Source organism: Mauremys reevesii, linkage group 11, assembly GCF_016161935.1.
Source record: "Mauremys reevesii isolate NIE-2019 linkage group 11, ASM1616193v1, whole genome shotgun sequence".
NCBI lineage: Eukaryota > Metazoa > Chordata > Testudines > Geoemydidae > Mauremys > Mauremys reevesii.
Genome location: NC_052633.1, coordinates 21,263,706 through 21,288,953, shown reverse-complemented (window position 1 = coordinate 21,288,953; position 25,248 = coordinate 21,263,706). Strand labels below are relative to the sequence as shown.

Below are 25,248 nucleotides of genomic sequence, written 5' to 3'. Positions count from 1 at the left end.
GCAGTAGCACTGGGATCAATGAGATCACTTGTATAGTATGGTGCTTCTGAATAATAGGGTATTGGAATCTAGTCTTTGGAATTTAGACCTAATCCTGCAGCCCCTATGCAGGCAAAATCTCCTTTGCAGTCAGTGGAAACTTTTATTTCAAGAGGACTATACCAGGACTCCTCCCCCCACCACCACCTTTTTTTTCCCACACAACGGGTTTACAGAATCTTATAGGCCTAATTCTGAGCCTTCAAGCAAAGCCAAAGTACAAAAGTTTTGCCTATAGGAACTATGAGAGAGTTGGGGTAAATGGAATCTTCTCTCTAGTCTGCACATACCTGGGCCACATGCGTAGCTAGCAGGCCACACAGCTATAGCTGAAAGCGATGAGCAGCAGCAAACATGGTACAGTACTCCTCGCATATGCAAGTTTGTGGCCAAGTGGATCTGTGCTGCATTGCCTTGTCCAGATGTCTGGCACACTATATTTCCTCCTTCCGTGGTGAGCTGTGGAATTTGAAGCAAAGAGATCCATGGAAGTAAAATCTTCCAAAATGTTTGAAGGGTGTGTCTTTTGCTCCTTCTGTACCTTGCCTATTTTTCATTACTTTTGGCCTTTCCACTGTTAGAAAATAAGCAGGATAGAGGCCTGTAAGCAAGACAAAGGCCCTCGAACATAAGTAGAATAAAGGCCTTGAAACATAAGTAGAAATGAAGGCCTGTGTCAGCTTTTTGCTTCTTAGCCCGTGTTGGCGCTACGTGCCTGCAGCTGTCTTCCCATGCTTTTAGCCAAGTAGTTAGTACGACGTGTCAATAAAAATATCTTATGTCTTCCTTATAATAATAAATGTATCCGCAACAACTGTACCCTTATCATAATAAATGTATCCGTAACAATTACATGTATCTTGTTCCTTTTTAATTGATATATGTATTCCATGTACTCCATTATTCCGTATAGGTACATTTACAGGTTCCGTAAGGTCAGCCAAGTAACGTAAATGAAACGTCAACAAAGTTGTTTGTTACTGGGTATAAAGGTAGGCCCGTTTGGCCATAGGGTGTGTCTCTTTCTCTGGCACTAGCCGAGAGAAGCACCCGCTCAGCTAATCGATCAATAAAGAGAATGGTACTCGTCTTCCCAGTCTCCGTGCCTCCTTGGTGTAATTAGGTAAGCTCCGGGGGGAAACGAGCCCATTTGGCTAACACCACCTAGCACAGCTCAATTTTTGGCCCAATATAAATAAAATTTGCTTGTGCAATGTTGCAATTCGTATGCTCTTTTCTTACTGCCCCAGCTACTGAAGTCATGTGATTATAGCTGGCCTTACTTTTTCACTAAAAAAAAAAATGTTACTAGCTCTCTGGGTTGTGGAGAAAAGCTTGAAAATGTGAATCCTAAAGGCCCCAAAACTAAGAAGCAAATGAAAAGATCCCCATTGTAAAAAACCGCATGATTTTTAAACCCATGTCATAATTTTGGGGACCCCAACTCATGATATTTGAATGCTTGGAGTTGGAAACACTACTTACTTAAAAAAAAAAAAGGGGGGGGGGTTATTTTGATGTCAATGTTGTCTTGCTATGTTGTAAACTCACAATATCACTGGAGTAGGACTGGACATCCAGAAAATGAAACTGACTAAAGTAAAGTGAAACCAACCTGTCTGTTTCAATTGTCTGAGCTGAGTGAAATGCAAAAATAAGCAAAAGGCACAAATAGTGAAACATAAATTAGATTTTTTTCAACTTCTTACAGCCATAGGCCCCAATCCGGCAAAGAATACACTTGTGCTTAACTTTAAATATATAAGTAATGGGGATTACTCCCATACTTACAGTTAAGTATGAGTATAAGTGTTTGATGGATCAGGCCCCTACTAATCTGTTTTTCCAATTCAGTTTTATTAGTTATTAGAAAAAATTACAAACAAGGACTCCAAGGATCCTGCAAAACCTAGGTGTGTGTGTGTGTAAATTTACATATCTGAGAAGTCCTATTAATTTCATTAGGCCTATTCACAGCCATAAAGTTACTTGTCTTTTCTTGCAGAATTGGGACTGAGGCAATTTTTCAATGTCTGGAATCACAAAGTTAGCACATACAAAAATATCTGTCAGTTAAATAAATCAACCCATTCTACAAAAAAGTTTTACTGTCGTAAGTTGCTATTAATAAAATGAATAAAGAATATTTTTTAAAACTCCATGAATTTTATAGTATATTTTCCCTTTAAAATATATCATTCATATTTCACTTATGTAACAAATAATACTAAATGGACAAGTCTCTTATACATGTTATTTCAGCTATTTGCCTCTGGAGAGAGTGAATGAAAAATACTTCATTTTGACAGCTGTAATATGCATATTAATGAAAAGTCTGAAGTACAAAAGAATGATTCCACTTGTAAAAGTCAGTATCATAATAGTTCACGATTTTTTTTTTAAAAATCCTATTTTCAGGGCATGTTAGTTTTGTATGGCTTGCCATGCCTTTTTGAAGTAACTTGCAATTGTAAAATAGCTGAATCAGCATCACATCTATCAGTAGACATTGATAGTCATAGTAAAACACACAGCAAAGGGGACGGGGAGGACTAGCTTGGTGCTGTATTAAGTTTTCATAGCTAGTTTAAAATTGAATTGGAGCATTGCTACAAAGAAAAAATATTGGGTATGTAATTTAGCAAATTGAATCAGCTAATTTAATTTCTTTAATTTTAAAAGCATTGTTTAGCTCACATCTTTGAAGCAGTATAAACAGAAAGAGGTGTGTAAAGAGAAAGTAAATAAAAAGAACTAAGGCTGTCAGGTGATTAAAAAAATTAATCGCGATTAATTGTGCAATTAATCGCACTGTTAAACAATAATAGAATACCATTTATTTAAATATTTTTGGATATTTTCTACATTTTCAAATATATGGATTTCAATTATAACACAGAATACAAAGTGTGCAGTGCTCACTTTATATTTATTTTTATTACAAACGTTTGCACTGTAAAAAACAAAAGAAATAGGATTTTTCAATTCACCTAATACAAGTATTATAGTGCAATCACTTTAGCATGAAAGTTGAACTTACAAATGTAGAATTAAAGTTTTACATTGTTTTATTTTTGAATGCAGGTTTTTTTTGTACATAGAGCCTACAAGTCCACAAAGTCCTATTTCTTGTTCAGCCAATCATTCAGACAAACAAGTTTGTTTACATTTGCAGGAGATAATGCTGCCCACTTCTTGTTCACAGTGTCATCTGAAAGTGAGAACAGGCATTCTTCTTCGAGTGATTGTTCACGTCCATTACACATTAGGTGTGTGTGCGTCGCGTGCACGGACATTGGAAACTTTCCCCTTAGTGGCTCCCATCGGGCCAGAGTGGCTCCTCATGTTGGTGCATATATACCCCTGCTGACCCGACCCCCCTTCAGTTCCTTCTTGCCGGAGACTCCGAAAGAGGGGAAGGAGGGTAGGGAAGTGTAATGGACATGAACAACACATCTCGAAGAACAACAGTTACGAAAAGATAGGTAATCGTTTTTTCCTTGAGTGATTGTTCACGTCCATTACACATTAGATGACTCACAAGCTTACCATAGGAGGAGGGTAGGAGTCATGGAACAATTTGACTGAAGCACAACCCTGCCCACCGCCGCGCCCTCTCTGGCCTGATTATGGACTGCATAGTGGGCTGTGAAAGTGTGCACCGATGACCAGGTGGCTGCTTTACAGATCTCCTGGAGCAGAACCTGTGCCAGGAAAGCTGCTGAGGACGCTTGAGTCCTAGTCGAGTGAGCTGTGATCGCCGGGGCTAGCACCTTGGCGAGCTCATAGCACGTGCGGATGCAATCCACAATCCACGATGATATCCGTTGTGCCAAGACAGGAAGTCCTTTCATTCCTTCGGCAATGGCGACAAACAACTGTGTCGACTTGCGGAAAGGTCTAGTCCACTCCAGATAGAACGCCAGTGCCCCATGAACATCCAGAGTATGCAGGCTACAGTGACTCGGGTCTGTGTGCGGTTTGGGAAAGAACACTGGCAAACAAATGTCCTGCCCCATATGAAATTGCGAGATTATTTCAGGGAGGAATTTAGGGTGTGGCCTAAGTTGCACTTTGTCTTTATAAAAAACTGTATAAGGGGGCTCTGAGGTCAGGGCCCTCAGCTCGGACACCCTCCTTGCGGACGTAATGGCCACCAAAAACGCCACCTTCCAGGAGAGGTGCGTGAAAGAGCAAGTGTGTGTGTGATCGTTCAGGAAGCCTTAAGACCGACCCAGTTCCCTATCCTGCCCACGGGATGTCATTGAAACTGCTCACCTGCTTAAAGTTACGCTCATGTGTAAGTCTTTGCAGGCTCTGCACTCTAGTGAGAAGTCGTCACTAAACCTGTAAATTAATCTTTTTCTTACTATTTCTCCTCTTCACAGAGATTATACTCATCTGAATAGAGATGGCAGAAATCAGTTCTCCTGCAAATATCAAGGAAAAGGTAGGCTCGAATAATTCATACAGTGCAATCTGTACAATCCTAAACTATATTTACATACGTATTGATCCCCTGATCTTGCACATATCTATTCAATATGCTTAACTTTACCATAAATTGACTTTGTGCATAAAGTTAAGCACACACACAAGTGTTTGTAGGGTCAGGTCTGAATGTTGGCTGAAGAAAAATATCTTTATTTTTCTGTGAGAAAACAAAATTTGTCATTTAGATTTCTGTTATTCCCCTACATGACATTACATACTTAGAAACTCCCTTACTGACACATGAAGGGATACCATTCCCTTGAATATCATGTTTCTGTTTTAAAGTGATGTTCCTACTATAGTTACAGGTAATATCTAAAGTTACAATAATTGAAAAGTTAGCAAACAAAATATTTTTTCTGTTTGTCAGTTTGTGCATTTGACAGTGCGTGTATGTATGTCAATTTCACTGTTTCTCCTGCTTAGTGGTAGATCCTCACTAGCCCTGCACCCCTTTGTAAGGGACCAAGGGCCATAAGGCACATCATTACTCTCTTGCATGGGTCATCTGTACACGTGTTGCAGCACTGCAAGGGAAGCAGGCTCTGAGCTGCTACTCACATCCCCCCTCCACCAGAGATGGGGAAGAAGAGGCAGGGCTGGATAGAGTCCTGTCTCTGTTCCCCACAGTGTGTGATGGGTGGAAATGATGTATGCTGTGCCTGGTATAAACTCAGCACAGGACACTTCCTACATGTAGCACAGAGAAGACCAGAAGACAGGCTGTGACCTCTTGCCACAGGTCAGTCATAAAGTGAGGATCTAGCCCAAAGTCCGTTTCTTTTTCCCTGAGAAGGACTTAGCCAATACCAATAGGAAAGCAGGAAAAAAATACAGAATTTTTTTAAAATGCTGTAACAGAAACTAGATTTTTTTGAAAGTCATCAGTTTAAAAAAGTTCAGATTGGCAGTGCCCCTTTAATATCAGAATATTTTTGTGGGATGCTATTTGGAAAAGTGAGGTCGAAGTGCAGAAAGGGCCAAATTGTGGCCTGATTTATACCCCATGTGTAGTTTCATTAAGACACAGTTTCAAGTCAGGAGTAAGTGCATGTTAAAGTCAGTAGTGTCCATTGCTGTCAGGTAAATACTCCAGGCATATACAGGTGACTTCAGGTATACAAGTAAATAGAGGTGTCAGTGATAGCAGCATTACGTCTCTTGCCTTCACAGGAGTTGCACAAGGTATAAAGAAGGGCAGAGCTTGGCTCAAACAGTAGTTTGAATAAATTTTATTCCCCAGAATAAAGGGGACAATGCAACAATGAAAAATACACACAAGCCCCATCATATCATAAGACGCAGCTATGGCCCATTGCATACCCTTCAGGGTGGTGAGAATGTGGAGTCGCTCTCTTATCCTTGAGGTTGCCAAAGGAAAGAGAGAAAATATAAATTTGAGAGTTTGGATTCCTAGATGAGCGTTTTTTCCCCAGCTGATGTAAAATGATTTGTTTAGCACAGGAAAAGTTTGTCCTAGGTTCAGTTCTGCAATTCAACAATTTGGTTGAACTAGCAATAGGAAAAAGTGATTTGACACCAGAAATGCATGGAACCAAGGTACTGTAAATGCAGCTCTCCCACAAAGTGGTAGAGAGTTCAGGAGTAATATAAACTGTGTAACAGAGAGAAGAAATAGGAATCTGGGGCAAGTAATCATCTGTTTTGGTATATGGCCATTTTATCTCAGCATTCATAAATAGAGTAATCAGCATTTCATTCAAGTAATACACATCACTTGCAGGTAACTTAGATATTGCCTTTAGTTTCTAAAGGCTTGATGAACCAGGACAACTGCTGATTCTAAAGTCTTTCTGAGTGAGCTTTTACAGATTATTAATGAAAGAGCCTGATAAATAGTCACATATTAACTCATGCCCACTATATGTCAGTGGAGCTGCTGAGTAAACAACGTATGCAGTAATGGCTTAGATTTGGTATAGAAGAGAGAATGAGTTCCTGATGAGTGTTCTCCCCTTGTCCAGCAGTTTGTCTCCCCCTTTCTGTTTGCTTTTCTTCAAATTTGTTTCCTTTCCTTCATATTGAACCTCTTTGCTTTATAGCCCCCAATGGGGAATCATTTGTTTTCTGATGTGCACAGTTGGGTGCCTGTTTTTCAGAATTCATGTTTTTCTTAATTCATGTTTATTGATTGGTGGAATACTCATCATACTCGAAAATTTGCATGTCAATATGAATGTATATTTCAATGAATGAGGGTCTTCCTTAGACCTTGGTAGTCTGGAGTTCAAGTTACTCAGTATTTAATGCCTTTTTCAATGGAAAATTATGTCAGTAAATCCCATCTCTTCGTGCTGGGCAATTTACAGTAATTCCAAATACACAATTCAGTGAATCAATCCAAGATCATTTACCATGTGACTTAAATTTCAACTCGTTGGTTCCTGTTTTGCCTTAAATTAAGAATGAAGAAGTGCAGCGTTGGAAGAAACAAAAGAAGAACTCTCACTGACTCTAGAAATCTGCAACCGCGATAAGGCACTATATGTTGGGTGTATCAAGTGGGTTTTGGTTGGTTGGTTGTTCAAAATCATCGGTTACATATGTGTACAGATTTTTAAAGCAAGAAAACTATTGGATCGGTACATTACATTAAATAGTTACTTTTTTTATATCTGTTTAAATCCTCATGCCAAGGGGGAACGAGGTTAACAGCAGTTGCATCTTATTGCTTGTTTTCTACTATGGAAAATAAAATTTAATGACCCACTAAATGATGGCCATGATACATCTCATTTTGCTGAAAATACACCAAGCGCATTCAGCTGTTTCTATCAGACAATTCTAAAGGCATATCTAGGTTGTCATTCAATAAGATATTGGAAATCTGAGCAAAGAAAAAAACAAATTTGCCTGGCGGACTTGATTTTAATTTTATTCACAACTATATTTTTAAGAAATAAAACAGATCATCAGTTGTATGCACCAGAGGATGTGGATATAAGAAACTATTATACACCTTTACTGTAATCTAATCATAAAACCCAAGGTCATACCCCTTTCCCACTTAGAAAACTAAAATTCATAAAGCAAGAAGCAGTCACAAACACCCATTGCAGCAGGATAAATGTGATGAGTCTGATATTTATTTTTTGTTGTATTTTTTGGGTAACTGAAAAAAACTAAAACCATATTGATTTATTTAATCTCCTATCCTGGGCTTTGGACACCCCTTGCCATTAATTATGTTAAAAAAGTTATAAAAATAGTTACAAAACCTAAACAGCAGTGCATTTCCCTCCCCATTCTTCCTTCCCACCCTTCCCATCTCTGGTAGATCATATTATGCATCCAGGCCCTGATCCTGTGAAAATTCACATAAAGTCAGAGAGACTATGTGCACACACAAACTTACTCTTGTGTGTAAGTGTTTGCAGGCTTGTGGCTAAGCTCTCCATGCCTTACATTTCATTCCCCACAACCAAAATACAGTCCAAAACCCATGAGGTTTAGCAGTAGTGGGTTTAAAAATGGTCAATCCAAATGGTGTCCATCCCCATGAAAAGTGCCGTCTCTATTACCAGTCACTAGTTTTTTCTAGGAAATACCATCTTTATTGCCATTTTACAAGTTGTTTGGAGACGAAGACCAAAATTTTCAAAGCAGGGTACCGAAAGTTAGACTATTAAATTCATATGGGCTCCTAAAGACGATAAACATGGCCTGATTTTCAGAGTTCTGAGTGAATGTTACCATTGCTGAGATACACTGTGATATTTCTGTAAATAATTCATAGTTTCAGCCAAAATAGTTAGTACATTTAGTCTGTTACACGTCTTATTGTATAACACTTTTTCCTGAGAGATTTGCATAAGCATTGGCCTGCAAAACCAGGCAGCCCAATGAAAATTTCCGTAGCTAGTGAAGACTGCTGCAGTTGTGCTATTCCAAAGCTGTTCTGATTTAATTCATCACATTTGGGGCAAAGTGGGCCAAAATCAGCTCTCTGTCTCATTGCTTTAACTCCAGAATAATTCCTTAGTGGAGATACACTCACAGTAAAGCAAAGTGCACTGCCAATTAACCCCTCTAGAAGAAACAGACGCTCGGTTTCTGGGGTGATGGAGCCCTCTGAGCAGGAAGGAATGAGACTAGGAGGTACAACTGAGTGTGTAGTGTATTCATATGGTACTACCACAGCATGGATCAGTGGAGGTGCTCAAGCTGGGTTTAACAGAGACGAAGTTTGCAGAGGACCATTCTATGTGACAGAGACTCACTTTGTTCTTGTTCTGAAATAATCAGGATTATTTAACCATCAGGGCATGCTGCAGGGCCCATCTTTTCTCTCTATCGCTCCCTTAGCTGAAGACGTTAGGGCAAGATGGATGCAATTGTTCCTGAGGTTTTGGTGAAGCAAAATCTCTCTTCTGGGGTTGTGTTGAGGGTAGAGTTTTGCTGATGTTTTTCTGGGGGTTTGGTCACAGTTTGGTTTTGATTGTTTTGTCATTTAAAATGTCAGAGGTATCCATAGTACCAAACAGGTGTCTTTGTGTGGTAAAGCACAACAAATAAATGTATTTAGATACATTTGCTGGTATTTAAAACGTAACAAGAATGTGAACAAAGGGCTGTGAGATGGCGGGGTGGAAGAGAACTCATCACAAGTGAAAGTGGTAAGAGAAGCGTTTAGAGTGAAAACTGCCTTTGAAAAGTTAGACAGTTTTCATTTTCATATTTCATTGTGCCTTTTTAAGACCTAAAATAGCATCTGTTTCATGTGCTTCTGTTGATTTCAGTGGGCTGCATCCAAAGTCATTGAAGTCAATGAAAAGACCTACAGTTATGTTGTTGGGCTTTGGATCAGGCTTTGTGTTCAATGATGCTGAAGAATCAGGCCTTTAAAAAGTATATATATAGATTTCCATCCTTAGAGTGACCCAGTTTTTCTGAGAGAGTCCTTTTTTTTTTCCACCTGAAATGTCCCAATGTTTCATTCCATTCATCCAAATATTTGGTTTTATTATAAATCCAAAATATTTGTTGAAGACATATTGCTGTATGAAGCAGTATTTGCTCAGTATTTACCAGAAACAAACAATCCAATATCACGAGTGTTGAGTGTGATGAACAGTTTTTTGAGTGAAGAAAAATGTCAAATGAGTATGGACGTTATCAAAGCTTTTCTTTTGTTCAGAGTGAATGTTAATAACGCTTGCTCAGTGTCTTATGATAAACTTATTCATATACTTAAGCTACTGGAAAAAGTCCTCTACCCTGAGAAATGTGTACATGTTGCTTTAGGGTCAGATGCTAGCTGCAGCAGCACCAGCCCATTTATTTTTAAATTGACTTTTGTAGGAGTAATCCATGACCTTAAAAAATGGTTGCTATAAAAGTGTTATCTTCTCCTGCATTATGGCTAAAATGCCTGGACTCTGGAATCCAGTAGAACCCTGCAGGGGTCCCCACTAGAAGATCCCATTGCAAAAATTGGGGCATTAGTCTGAACCACACAGCCTTGTTACTAGCATGCATTAAATAAATACGGAAGACATGCCTCTGTACTCACAGATACCCATATTTTTAGAATCAGATCAGCTCATGTCTAGGAGAATCTACTGAGTTTAATTTTTAATCTAAAGTGAAAAAAATCCAGTATTGATTTTAGCACTGTTCAATGGGGTTGAAACAAAATTGGTTGTTAGCTGGCTTGTTAGTTATCAAGATCAGGCATATATCAGGATGGTAAGTAAACACTTTAAATTAATTGACCATAGTAGTAACTTTTTTCATGGGGATTGTGGCAGCTATGTACAGAAGTTTCAGAACAGGCATGAAGTGTGAGCTTTCAGCTAAGTAGTTTAGTTTGTCATTTTGTCAGGAGTGTGTAAACTAACTCAACAAACCCCAGAGATGTTACTTATTCCTCAAAAACTTCCTCTTTGGGGAAGATGCCATGAGGGAGGGAGTAGAAAAGAAAGAAGAAAACAGGCTGTAATTACTGCCTAATGCTTATTAACAGCAGTATTGTTAAAGTTGCCTGGAGACCAGTCGAGACTAGACAGGAACCTGAAAGACCCAAAAGAAAAAATGAAAATGTCCGCATTGGTTTCTGGTGGAGACATGGACATTTACTGGTACTAGACTGCTTTCACTGTTAGTTTATGCTATATTTATGTATTTTCAAGCTTGGATTATTGGGATAGCCTTATGAAACATGCATCTTGTTTCCATGAGGGTCTCAGGTGGACAGAAGCCACGTATGACCAAATTTTCAGTGTCCTCCAGCCCTCTGTGGGCATGTCTCACACATCAAAGTTAACAGTTCTGTACTTTAAAAAAAAAACTGTTTACTATTCTTTCAGTTGATTCAGGATTGTCTTCAGCGGGATTTCCCATATTTAAAACAAATCCTACCAAAAACAATTAAATTTGTCTGACAAGATTTGTTCTTTATAAAACTGGAGTAGAAATTAACTACCTTGAAGGGACTTGCTAACATTTTCCCCCTTTTCTGAATTTTGTTGCCACATCTGCTCTTTGCTGGTTGTTGGCACATCCCCAGTAATCCCTGAATTAGGGCTCAGTTCTGCATGTTATTTTGTGTGCACAAACCCCTGTGCCTTCATGGACTACCATTAACTTGGTCCCTGATTCTGTAAAACCTTTAAATATGTGCTTCAGTCTCATTGACTTCAGTGTGACTTAAGCACATGTCTAAAGTTAAGCACATGCTTAAGGTCCCAAGTCAGCAAAGCATATAAACATGCTTAACTCTGAGCATGTATTTAAGTCTATTCAACAAAGCACTTAAACCAACAAGATTTAAACACATGCTTACAATTAAGCATGTGGTTAAGTGCTTTGCTGAATCAGGGTCTTAAACTGGGCTGTGTATGGATGCTGGGGTCTGTGTGCAGTCACTTTTAGGACTTGGGGTTTGTATTTTATGTTTTGATTGTTTTTAGGGGAGTGGTTTAAACTGAAACACAGAGTAATTAGCTCTTGCAGCATGATCTCAAGGAGAGCAAACTCAGGCTCCTTCAAACCAATGTGGAAACCTGCTGTGTGTCTAGGCTCCAAATGTAGCTACTGTCAGCAAGAGCATCCCAGCTGATCTCATCTGCCAAGATGGAACACATTAAAAAATAATTGTCAGTGGTTCAGCAAATTTGTTAACTAACCCCTTAATGCCCCATAATGCCTGTCCTGCAACCAGATTATGACATGGAATCATTAAAGATATTTAAAGTCCTTACATCTAGACCAGATAAAGACAGATGATTATGAAATTAAAGACTGTTGAATAGTGCATAAGAACAAAGGTGCCAAATTAAGATAGCAGGGTCAACTGTAAATTTGGCATTTCCTAATTTATGAGTGCTTTACTTTGCAACTTGAATAATGTTCTTGTAGCGTGGTGGTTTTGTTTGGTATGTTAAGGACCATTATAAAGAGGATAGTAATCAATTGTTTTCCATGTTCACTGCAGGTAGGACAATAAGTAATAGGCTTAATCTACAGCAAGAGAGATTTAGGTTAGGTGTTAGGAAAAACTTTCTAATTATAAAGATAGCTAAGGACTGGAACAGGCTTCCAAGGAAGGTTGTGGTATCACTCTCATTGGAGTTTTTACAAACAGGTTAGACAAACACCGGTCAGAGATGGTCTAGGTTTACATGGTATGAGCAAGGTCCATTCCAACTCTACATTTCTATGATTCTGTAGTGATTCATGGAGTCATTACAAATATTTGACTTTCCATTAGTCTTACTTTTAATATTTTTTCATCTTATGGTCGGGTTCTGTTGAATAGGAAAATATTCTGAGTTCTCTCAAATAAAACAAGGAAATACCAGTATTAATATAGACTAACTGTAAATGTTTGGTTTTGCAAACTCTCAGGTATTAATGCTATTTCAGTGCTTATGAAAGAAAGTATTTCCAACTTCTTGTGCCAATTTTTATCCTGTGTTTCAGTGACAACTATAATACAATTAATTTACTTTGTTTATTGATGTGAAATCATATAAAATATTAAATTGTTTCAACTATTCTGTCCCTTGCTACATATGTGTGTCATCTGGCAAGATCCCAGTGCCAGTCATGAAAGGGTTATGCTTCAGTTTAGAACCCTTGAGTTGACCCAGTCTGTTATAATCCAAGGAGAATGTGGTTACACTTGAGACACATCTGCTTGCTGACAGAAAGCAGATTCTAAAAACGGCAACTAAATTACGGAATTTCAGTGATGCAAGAGTCTTGGACTGCAAAGAGCATTTTTTTCCCCCAATAAATTCACACAGCACTGTCTTCATTAACATAAAGGTATTAGTGATGCAGCAGCTGAATCAAATCATACCCAGATGAGAGTGGGATTCTTAAATCACTTTGAGCAGATCATTGTGAAAATTGTAGCCAAACCATGATTATGTACAAAATCTGTTAAAAAACAATGTAGGTTGTGAAGCCAAGCATTCAAAAGTTAGGAAATGCCAGATTTCTGGCTGCCCATGCAACCCCGGTGCTTCCATGCTGCGCCGTGTATGAGACACTGGATTCTATGGGGAAAAAAAGCAAGTGATCATGTAATTAAAGACTAGCGTAATACATACGCACATGGAGACCAAATTAAGATGATGAGGCAACTGTATATTTGGCATTTCCTAACTTTTGAGTGCATTACTTTGCAACCTGAATATTTTTCTTGCAGCATAGTGTTTTTGTATGTAATTTCCTAGGGGTTTTTTTTTAAAAGAAGAATAAGATGAAATTCAATTTTCAGTATGTATAGCTGTAAAAGCCCATCCTGGATCACTGTACCCTGAAGCTTCAGCATAGACTTTACCACCTGAGCTACAGGACTAACTACATTAGCTGGCAGCAGGAAAAGACTATTATCCCAGTGTAGCAGATAGACTACTGACACCACATGCTGGGTCCGGGGAGCGAGGGAGCCCAGCTTGGCTCTCTTCTCTCCTGGGAAGTTGGCTGGGGACTGCTTCCCCCTATGGTCCCCCTGAGAGGGGGATGGGATGCTGGGGCCATGTGCCAAGTCCAGGTGTATGGTCCCAGGAGGAAGAATCTGGCCTGGTTCAGCCCGTGCAAGCTGTCTTCATGCTCTAGTAGCAACCCAGTGTTCCCAGTGCTTTGGCAGTGACATGGGCTGTGTTCTTTGGAATGGTCATGCTCAGCTATTATTTTGGCAGGCTCAGGAACGCAAGTGAGAGAAGGGAAATAGCAGGTTTTAATACCACACTATAGGGATCACTATCACCCCCCATGCATTGAACCTTCTTCATAACTCAGTAAGATGAGGGAAAGTGGCACATACAACATGACTTCTGATATAGTACTCATTAGTACAGAAGAAGAGACTAATAAACTGGTGAATCTTTTCTTTTTTTTTTTAACCGAGTTGATAGACTTGGACCACCCTAGATGGAACGATACAAGACAGGAGGAGAATAGAACCACCACATGGGGAAAGGGTGAGAAAAAGGAAAAGGTAGAACTAGGCTCAGGGGAGAAGAGCAGCCCAAGTCTCCAAGAGTCCTGAGATTCTGCACCTAGGAAAAGGCATGGGGAGGAGCTTAGGGGTCAGTTCATGGGACTTGGAGAACCAGAAGCTTTGGGGAAGGAGGGGGACAGGGGCCAACAACAGGGCTGACCCCAAGACAGAGGGGGAAGAAAATGAGGCACATGGGCCTACACATTGTACATGGTGTGTGAAGATCTGTGGACTGAGACCAAATTGTGTGGACATTCCTTATGATTTCTGTGGGTCAAGGATGGAGGGACCCAGAAAGGGGATCCTACAAGACTTCCCTGGGACAAACAGGAAAGTAGAGAGTCAAGTGCCTCCTACAAAAAGGGCAGGGTGTGAGGGGGAAAAATGCTTTTGGGTACGGGGAGGAGTGTGACAGAGCACTGAGACCTAACAGATGGGATTGTCATGCTGTGTGTGTCACTCATAAGCCTAGAATATCTGTTGGGTCAGTGGGCAGTGATGGAAACAACTACAAGCATGGTTGAGAGCACTTTGGGGGCAAAATATCACCAGCTTGAATCATCACTGGCCTCTGGTAGAACCCAATGGAATGTTGAAGTCCAAAGGTTCTGTGGCAGTTGGAATGTGACAGTTGATCAAAGAAGGTGGGAAGCTACATGGGGTAATAGAGGTGGCTGTGCCTCCAGCAAGGTGCAGCTCTGCACGCAAACCTTGAGGAACATGTATAAACATCATCATTGCTCATGACAACACAGTGCATGGAAACAGAGAGAGCCCTCCATTTTTGGCTTTTTTTACAGACATGATTTTATCAATTACATCCATGCAACAGAATGTGCTTTTAGTTACTAATCCAAAAATAAGGTGTAAACAGATCTAAGATTCATTCCCTTAGAGAGCAGGCTAGTAATGAGTGCCAGACAATGCTTACACTGCAATAAGGCAATAATCAATGTATGCAGGATTTCCCAATAAAATAGCCCAGAAAGCTGATTGGGAACAATCAGATTTTTTGGAACTGATCCCTCTCTTTCTGAAAGTGCTGCCAGTGGCCTCTGTTCGTTTGTTTTTCTGAGTTTTTATAGTCAATAAAGCTTGAGTAGCATAAACAAGAGACATATCCAATGTGTTTGACATAATTTTTATTTACTGTCAGCTATGTTGTGTAGGAATAAGAAATTAAAACATCAAGATGGTTTCCAGTGGAAATATTGTATTCAAAACCCAATAGAAGAGATCCTGAGTGTAAATTGATCCTGAAGTCAATGGAGCAATACAACTTTACACAGGTTGAGGATTCCATTGACTTCAGTAGAGTGCAGCAGGGATGTATTTGGCCCACCACGTCATTGTTTCAAATACCATTAGTAAGATATTTAATACTAAAAGTTTTTGGATCTTTGCTCTCAAGGCTGCATTTATTATGAGTGATAAATCAGAGGACAAGCTTTATACAGTCTCTTCGTTTTTAGCATATGACTTCTTTTATTAATTAGAATACTTTGTAACCATGCAAGGAGCCCAATTAACATTACAAACCTTAATTAACAGAGCTTTGCCACACCCCTGTGCAAGGTAGGTCTATATTTTAAACCCTTTTTATAAATGGGTAAACCAGAGGACAGAGAAACTATATGACTTGTTCAAAGTCACACAGTGTCAGTCCACTTCTTTACTACAAAGTTTTGTTGACATAGCTATGTTAGGAGTGTGATAGAACAACGGCCCCAGCTGACAAAGCTATACAGGCAAACCCCTTGTGTAGATACAAGTACGCTGACAGAAGAGGGCTGTCAGCATAGCTAACATCATTCAGAAAGGTGATGTTTCTACACTGGCAGAAGGACACCTGTTGGCATGTGCTATGTCTACACTAGGGATCTTCACTGGTGCAGCTGTACTGCTATAGCTATACCAGCAAAGGATTTGTAGTGTAGACAAAGCCTCCGAGTGGTATGTCCAGGAATAGAAAACAAATTCTATCAATGGAGTTACTCCAGATTTACACCAGGTGTAACTGACAGCAGGATTTGGCCCCAGGAGTCCTGACTACCAGTTCTAATCACTAGAAGCAATTGCTTGTGTTGGTTGCATACAGTGGTTCAGAAGATGTATAGTATTACAAATAACCTATTACAAAACTGCAAACAATTCAGATAAATATGCATTTTTTCCTGAATAACTTTATTTCATCTAAAGGAATATGCTAAAACTGCATATTTTCATCTTTTTTTTTTTCAGATCAATGCAGTTCGATCAATTGTTCCTAACAAAAGCAATAATGAAATAGTTCTGGTGTTGCAGCAATTTGATAACAATGTAGACAAGGCAGTTCAAGCTTTTATGGATGGTGAGTATACTGTACATATCTTACTAAAGCATGAGGAATTAACACTAAATACTTTCTAGTTGCCTGAAATGTGGGCTGTAATTCTGTTGAAATGTCAAGAACCATGACTGCTTGTCTGTACATTTTCTGTTAATTCCTAGTCATTTTCACCTTCACTCCACCAGTGTTGCCAGCCTGAACTGCCTAATTATTTACTTCTCCCTGTCTTTCCACTTTTTACCACATCATTCTTTATGTGTGGGACTCCCTCCTCGATCTATTCTGTAAAGTCACTTTCCTCCGCTCCTTTAACTCTCTCCTCAAAACCCACTTAGAAATAATCCTCCACCAGTGTACCAGCTAGGCTGTCTTAGAAAGGTAAGTACTGTTAGTAATGGACTAGGCTACCTTGGTACCTTTGACCGCAATGCATCCTTAATTTAAAACACATGAGCAAAGCACTTAAGCATATGGTTTCAATGGGACTTAAGCAGGTGCTTTGCTGATTCAGGGCCATCAAGAGCACATATGCTAAGCAGCCTGCGTGCTATAGTCTAATGTGAAGCATAAGAGATTTCAAACCAGAAGATTATAGATACATTATATAGAGATACTCACCATATACAAGTTTGTGTCACTGTTTTCCTACCATAAATTTGTCTAATTTAGAGAATTTCTTAAGAAAATTTTTCCAATCTCCAAAATAGAATGATGAAAAAATACTAGTTATGATAGGGAGACAGGTAGATGCAAATAATAAAACTATGCATGAACTGTAAATCAAATAAATATGACATTGAGGAACATAAAAAGTGAAATACAGCAGATAAATTGTTTCTCCAACATGTGAAACACTTGCAAAAAACAAATAAATTTTTATAGGAGACTGGGAATCATTTCTGAGCACAGTTGTTTTTTATCACAGCCGAACTTTTGTTGAAGTATTTTTATCTTTTCCTACTGTAGGCAGTGCAGTTCAGGTACTAAAAGAATGGAATATGATGGGGAAAAAGAAGGTAAGGACTCACTCTTGAGAGTTAAAACATCAACACTATTTATCAGCGTTCTGTAGTAGAGTGTAGCAGCAATCATTGTTGCCAAATCTTGTGCTAATTTGCTAACATTATAAATGATCCACATCTGTATTTAAAAGGCTTCAAAGTAAATGTGCACCTTATTTTCTAATTCACCTCTGTTATCTCTCTAAATTGCTGCTCAGGTAGGGTTTCCAGGTCAGTAGGGTACACACATGGGAACTAAACTCTAGAAATACACAGAATGGCTCACCAAAATAGTACACATACACTGCAATATATATACCTATATATACCTATATTCTGGCCAGCAGCAGCCCCTTGCAGAATCTCCAATAACCACCCAAGGTAGGCTATGGCTGCCAGGAGTATGAATAATCTGTGTTGGGGCAATGTATAAGAATATTACCAAGTCAGGATCATGTAAATCATGCCTCAGATGTCTAGGACTGACCCTCACCACCAGATTGGTTCTCTAAGGGTTCCATCATGGACTACCTGTGGCCATGGATTCTCTAGTTTAGTGATTCTCAAACTTTTGTACTGTAGACCCCTTTCACACAGCAAGTCTCTGAGTGCAGTCCCCCCCCCTTATAAATTAAAAACACTTTTTTATATATTTAACACCATTATAAATGCTGTAGGCAAAGCAGGGTTTGGGCTGGAGATTGACAGCTCGTGACCCCCCACATAACCTCATGATCCCCTGTGGGGTCCCGACCCCCAGTTTGAGAACCCCTGCTCTAGTGCGCTCCTGCCAGAATGAATCCTAGTGGTTTTGTTTATTTAAAGCAAACAACAAAATGCCATTGTGTACGTACTCACTAAACATGCTCCGCAAGGAATTAGTCACATTACGAGGTCAGTACTTTTGCTTTTGACAATTATGAACTGCTCAGCCAGTGTGATGGCAGACTTTTGTGGAAGCAGCACAGTTCAAATCAGGTACTTGAAAAGAAGCTTCTTATACTATGATGCTATCATGGTTTAAAAATGCAAATATTCCAGGCAGTGAAAAAATAAATGTGGTGTAGAACTCTAACTTCTGCTCCTATTTCATTTTATTTTTGTTTCGAACAATTTATATATTCAGTTGAACAGATAAAGCATATCACAGTACATCATGGTCTGTAAATATCATTACAGTGATTACAGCTTGTGAGGCTTTTTTCAGAACTGAAGAGAATGAACAATTTATTGCTCATATTTTGAGTTAGTTTGACCTATGCTGAGTAATGTTTCTGTCCTTGAAATATTTCTCAATTTAGGATAATAAAAGAAAAAGAAGCAAATCTAAACAGCATCAAGGCAATAAAGATATGAAAGAGAAGAATGATAGAACTGAAAAGGTTTCCCTAGAGCCTCAAGAGAGAGATGGCTGCCATCTGAATGGATGTGACAAGGATAACTCTTCCAGTGACTCTGCCAATGAGAAATCAGAAGTCATTTCTCATGAGAACAAAAGCTGTGGATTCGAGGAGGTGGTGCAAGCACATCCAGACATCACAGGTCAGTGTGCTCTGCAGAAGGCACCTTTATAGCCAAGCCTGGGCCAAGCTAACATGCACAAAGAAGATTACACTGAAGTAATGTTGAATTTAATTTTAAAAAATCAAGCAGACAGCTGCGTTTGGGCAAAATAGGCCCTAGTCTTACAAGGAGAACCAAGCAGGAGGACCCCACAGGGGAATATTTCTCTTTGCAAGATCAAGACCTAAATGTCCTTATCTCAAGAGAAAAAAGGACTAAAGTCTAATTAGACTAGTTGAACGTGCCCCATCACCAGGCAGTATAGACAGTTGAGTGTATGAGAGAGAGACAGCAGTGACAAGGTCCCACAAAGCAGTGACTCTGGCTTTAATGGGATGTCACATGATTCCCTTATTGCTTAGTCACAGCATCTTCTGCTTGTATTTACATACTGTAGTCCCTATTTAGGTGAATAGCTGCAAAACTCCCAGTGACTTCCCTGGGACCATCCCCTGGCCCTACTGCTGGGAGATTCAATCTGGCAGCTTCTCTGATTACATGCTGTTCAACCAGGATTTGCATGGTGTCTGTGGAACTCCTGGAGGCAGTGATGAAAGCCGCAGTCTCCCTCCATGGGGCTCTTTTGAAATGAGGTTTGTTTGTTTGTTTGTTTTTTTGTTACATCAGTGAAAACAAACCTCAGCCTTTTGGGGAGGATACTCAGTGAAAGCCTACATGCCTTTGCCTTCAAGTATCCTTCCATAAAGTTCATGTTTATTTTGATTGTACTTCTTGCTGATACGTTTTTCAACTCCTAGCATTTCAGAACTTCTGAAGGGCCTAGGTCAATGCTACTGTTGTTGTTGTTGTTGTTCTTGCTAAATCTTAAGCAATATATGGCCTGGTCTACACTACGCGTTTAAACCGGTTTTAGGAGCCTAAAACCGATTTAACGCCACAACCGTCCACACTAAGAGGCCCTTTATATCGGTATAAAGGACTCTTTAAACCGGTTTCTGTACTCCTCCCTAACGAGAGGAGTAGGGCTAATATCGGTATTAACATATCGGATTGGGGTTAGTGTGGCCGCAGATCGACGGTATTGGCCTCCGGGCGGTATCCCACAGTGCACCACTGACCGCTCTGGACAGCAATCTGAACTCGGATGCAGTGGCCAGGTAGACAGGAAAAGCCCCGCGAACTTTTGAATATTTCCTGTTTGCCCAGCGTGGAGCTCCGATCAGCATGGGTGGTGATGCAGTTAAAAATCAAAATAAAGAAAGAGCTCCAGCATGGACGATGCGGACGTGATCGCTGTAAGGGCAGGCAAATCTGTTCTATCAGCGAAAATCATTTTTTAAATATCTCCAGACAGATGCCATAGCAGGGACTCAGCGCACTGCTGCGTGGCAAGTGTAACGGAAAGCCAAAGAATCAAATGGACGCTCATGGACTGGAGGACTCAAGCTATCCCACAGTTCCTGCAGTCTCTGAAAAGCATTTGCATTCTTGGCTGAGCTCCAAATGCTTCTAGGGTCAAAAACAGTGTCCGCGGTGGGTCAGGGCATAGCTAGGCAATTTACGCACCCCCCCACCCACCCCCAGAAGTGAAAGGGAAAACAATCCTGTCTTGACTCTTTTACATGTCACCCTATCTTTACTGAATGCTGCAGATAGACGCGATGGTGCAGCACTCAACACCAACATTCTTGCTCCCCCCCGCCATGGGTGGCTGATGGTGCAATATGACTGATACCCATCGTCATCATCAGCCTATTGGCACATGGGGCAGTGCAAAAGGACTGGTAACCATGCGTACTAGCATCGGTCAGGTCGATCAAGGGCGCCTGGCCCTAATTTTTCCTGGTAGATGGTACAATATGGCTGATAACCATCATCATCATAGCAACAGGGGGCTGAGCTTCATCAGCCCCCACCCTTCATGTGTAAAGAAAAGATTCAATTGCCCCTGGACTAGCAGCAGGATGCTGGGCTCCTCTCCTCCACACTCCTTAATGTCCTATGTGGACTATCATAGCAACTGGAGGCTGCCTTCCACTCATTTCTCACTAACAAGTATTCCTGCATTCTTTATTACTTCATCACACAAGTGGGGGGACAATGCTATGGTAGCCCAGGAAGGCTGGGGAAGAATGGAATGAACAGGTGGGGTTGTTGCAGGAGCACCCCCTGTGAATAGCATACAGCTCATAATCTATGCAGGATCTGACACAGAGCAGCTGTGCTCTCTGGTTCTCTGATACAGTGGTTCTCTAGTACACTTGCCCATATTCTAGGCAGGACTGATTCTATTTTTAGATACAAAAAGGAGGGATTGACTCAGGGAGTCATTCCCAATTTTGTTTTTGCGCCTGGCTAAGAGCAGCCAGGGGCACTTATGACAGCAGCAAATGGAACAGTGCAAAAGGACTGGTAGCCATGCCCATCTTATTACCAATTTATGGTATGGTAGATGGTACAATATGGCTGATAACCATCTCTGCTATCATGCAAAAGCAAAAGCATGCAGCTGTGTAGCACTGCTGAATCGCCTCTGTGAGCGGCATCTAGTACACATACGGTGACAGTCACAAAAGGCGAAACAGGCTCCATGATTGCCATGCTATGGCATCTTCCAGGGCAATCCAGGGAAAAAAAGGCATGAAATGCTTGTCTGCCGTTGCTTTCCCAGCGGAAGGAGTGACTGACGACATTTACCCAGAACCACCCGCGACAATGATTTTTGCCGCATCAGGCACTGGGATCTCAACCCGGAAATTCAAAGGGGGGGGGGAGGCTGCGGGAACTATGGGATAGCTACGGAATAGCTACCCACAGTGCAATGCTCCAGAAATCGACGCTAGCCTCGGACCGTGGACGCACACCACCGATTTAATGTGTTTAGTGTGGCCGCGCACATTCGATTTTATACAATCTGTTTTGTTAAACTGGTTTATATAAATTCGGAATAATCCCGTAGTGTAGACGTACCCTATAAAAGTTGCATTGCATTAAAGGAGCTTTCCTTGAAGTCACTCTGTTCATGATTACAAACATGCTACTCAAACAAAACTTCAAAGATTTATGCCAAATGTATAGCTGTCCTGAAACTGATTCTGTGCTACTTATAGAACACTTTGGTGTTGGTGCCAACCTCTGGCCAACGAGATACAAATTCCAGCAAAACAGAATAGCTGAGCAAGGAACTCTGTCTTGAAAAAGAGATGCCTGGGTGAGGTGCAGCAATGTTCTTATGTTTCAGCAAAGGCCCTCAATTCCTATAGCTAGAAATGTGTTGTGACTACAAAGTTCCAAATTTCCATATCAAAGTATAATTATCATTTATTCTGCAGTCTATAAATATTCATGTAGTATTATTTTCTCTAATATTTGGTAATGGCTACAAATACATCAAGCTGCCTCAGTTACTGTTTTGGAGGTGCCATCAAGGCTGAATTTTCAAAGTTGGTGAGGTGCATGAATACAGATACATAGGCCTAAGGGGGGGAGGGATAGCTCAGTAGTTTGAGCATTGGCCTGCTAAACCCAGGGTTGTGAGTTCAATCCTTGAGGGGGCCATTTAGGGAACAGAGGAAACAATCTGTCAGGGGATTGGTCCTGCTTTGAGCAGGGGGTTGGACTAGATGACCTCCTGAGGTCCCTTCCAACCTTGATACTCTATGACTTAAGTTTCCATGAAATTTTCAAAAAAATGGTGGATGTGAGTGCAAGGTAGCTGTGTGCTTTGAGGAGAGTGCCTATATTATTTGAGACGTTGTGTGTGGGCCAGGGGGTTAGATGTTAGATGTTTTTTCCATCTCTTTCAGTTGATGCAAACAAAAATGTTACATGTATAAAATAAAAATGTAAAAAGTTTTAAGGATCCCTCTGTCTGGCAATTGCAATTAATGACATTGATTTCACAATTCTACTATAATTTTACATGTTAATATAAATGAAAGTATTAACCATATCCAAATAGTATTAATTATTTAATAAACAAAAGTATAACTGCAAATTTTCTGCAGCAGAAGCAGATGCTTGCTTAATTCTACTATGCTACCGAAACATTCAAATTTAGGAAAATATCTTCTTGGCAACATTCTGAAATGGTCATGGAAAGAGTTTCTCCTTTAGTTCACTTTCAACTTGAGCATGAGGTAATATGTTGATTCTATAGAAAAGCACAGTAGCAGCCTTGTTTCGGTCAAAGAAGCAATATATATACATATTGCTAAACACGTATAGAAGTTAAAGGAATGGTACACAGCAAAATGTTGAGTAGGTTCCCTTAGAGGTCAGCTGCCATACTCTTGTGGCTTCTGATCAAGAGACATGGCATGCATTGAAGAGTGGAAAACAGTTTGGAATTCAAACTAGCATTTCTAAGCATCCTGGTTTCAGATGTTCCCTTTGTATTGTAATCTCCTTTGTTTTGTTTGTCCTTGCCTTTTTTTTTCACTTGCTTCTGTGTTTTCCAGTGTTCTTGCGTTCCTTTTCCATCAGACATTTATTAATGCTCTCAGTTCTGAGCTCTGCTCTGAGCAGTACATTTATTTGGTTTCCTGGACACTTGGTCCAGGGTCAGTTTCAGATAAGGGGGCATTTTAAATATATTTCCAACTGTTCAGGCCTGAAAATTATCATTTGAATGAATGAACTTAGGCAATGACAAGCCTGGTGTGACTTTGTAGACCACAGTTTTAGGCCAGAGGCCAGTGCGCCTATGTGGGTTTTCTGACATAGGGACTAGGATACACTCCCTGTTCCTATTCATGGAGTTTCCTCTGAATCATCCTGTCAGAGGCATGGGTCTAAGCAGGGCTTGTGGAAATGGAAGGGGAGTCCCTTCCGCAACCACCAGATGCTCATGATCTAATGAGGACATTGGGTTCTGCTCCAGGCTCATATGTCTCCTTACAGCTCTTTAGGCTCCCCTCAGCATGAGGTAGGTGAGGCTGCAGCATTAGCTCCCCTGTCTCTCCTTACCTGACTTAGCTTCCTGAGCCATGAAATCCTCAACACACAGAGGGGTTTCTGGGACCAGAAGGGAGAATGCAGCAAAGCTGGTTGTCTCCCCTCACACCACATTCTACTATCCTACCTGTTGTGGTGGAAGGTAACCTGTTGACCACTGTCTTTACCTGACATTTGCTCACCTAGTGGTAATGCTATTACTGCTGAACACAGCCCATTGCTCTTTAGTTGAGGTGCCTTTTTTTGGTTGTTTCTTTAAGAAACTTTTTTTAAATTGGTTTCAGAGTAGCAGCCGTGTTAGTCTGTATCCGCAAAAAGAACAGGAGTACTTGTGGCACCTTAGAGACTAACAAATTTATTTGAGCATAAGCTTTCGTGGGCTACAGCCCACTTCATTGGATGCATAAAATGGAACATGTAGTGAGGAGATATATATACATATAGAGAACATGAAAAGGTGGGAGTTGCCCAACCAACTCTAAGAGGCTAAGATCTGTCCTCGCTTACAGACAGCCCCCCAACCTGAAGCAGATTCTCACCAGTAACCACACACCACAGAACAAAAACACTAACCTATCCTTGCAACAAAGCCCGATGCCAACTCTGTCCACATATCTATTCAAGTGACACCATCATAGGACCTAATCACATCAGCCACGCCATCAGGGGCTCGTTCACCTGCACATCTACCAATGTGATATATGCCATCACGTGCCAGCAATGTACATGTAATGTACAAGTGCCTCTGCCATGTACATTGGCCAAACCGGACAGTCTCTACGCAAAAGAATAAATGGACACAAATCTGACATCAGGAATCATAACATTAAAAAACCAGTAGGAGAACACTTCAACCTCTCTGGCCATTCAGTAACAGATTTAAAGGTGGCAATTATGCAACAGAAAAGCTTCAAAAAACAGACTCCAAGGAGAAACTGTTGAACTTGAATTGATATGCGAACTAGATACTATCAATTTAGGCTTAAATAGAGTTTGGGAATGGCTGAGCCATTACACACATTGAATCTGTTTCCCCATGTTAAAGTATCCTCACACCTTCATGTCAACTGTCCGAAATGGGCCATCTTGATTATCACTTCTAAAGTTTTTCTCCCCTGCTGATAATAGCTTCTCTTAATTAGCCTCTTACAGTTGGTATGGGTACTTCCACCTTTTCATGTTCTCTGTATGTATAAATATCTTCTTACTGTATGTTCCATTCTATGCATCCGATGAAGTGGGCTACAGCCCACTTCAAGCTTATGCTCAAATAAATGTGTTAGTCTCTAAGGTGCCACAAGTACTCCTGTTCTTTTTTTTTAATTGAAAGTTGTGATATAACAGTCTGCAGATTATAAAGCTAAGAGAAGGTTTAGAGTGAAGTCCAGCTTACTTGTTTCTTACCCGACTGGCCACTAAACACCATGGAC

General features: G+C 40.3%; 1 protein-coding gene across 8 annotated transcripts in view; it reads left to right on the top strand.

Annotated features, from left to right (window-relative positions):
• SPATS2L (spermatogenesis associated serine rich 2 like) overlaps positions 1-25,248 on the top strand; it is a 119,813-nt gene that overhangs the window by 50,774 nt on the left and 43,791 nt on the right. For 2 of the 8 annotated variants that reach the window (XM_039493674.1, XM_039493673.1), the window contains 4 exons: positions 4,428-4,489; positions 16,250-16,358; positions 17,304-17,353; positions 18,640-18,880. In XM_039493674.1, the coding sequence (XP_039349608.1) occupies positions 4,451-4,489; positions 16,250-16,358; positions 17,304-17,353; positions 18,640-18,880 (439 nt within the window). In that variant the 5' untranslated portion in view covers positions 4,428-4,450. The other 6 variants (XM_039493678.1, XM_039493676.1, XM_039493677.1 and 3 more) reach the window with 6 other exon arrangements.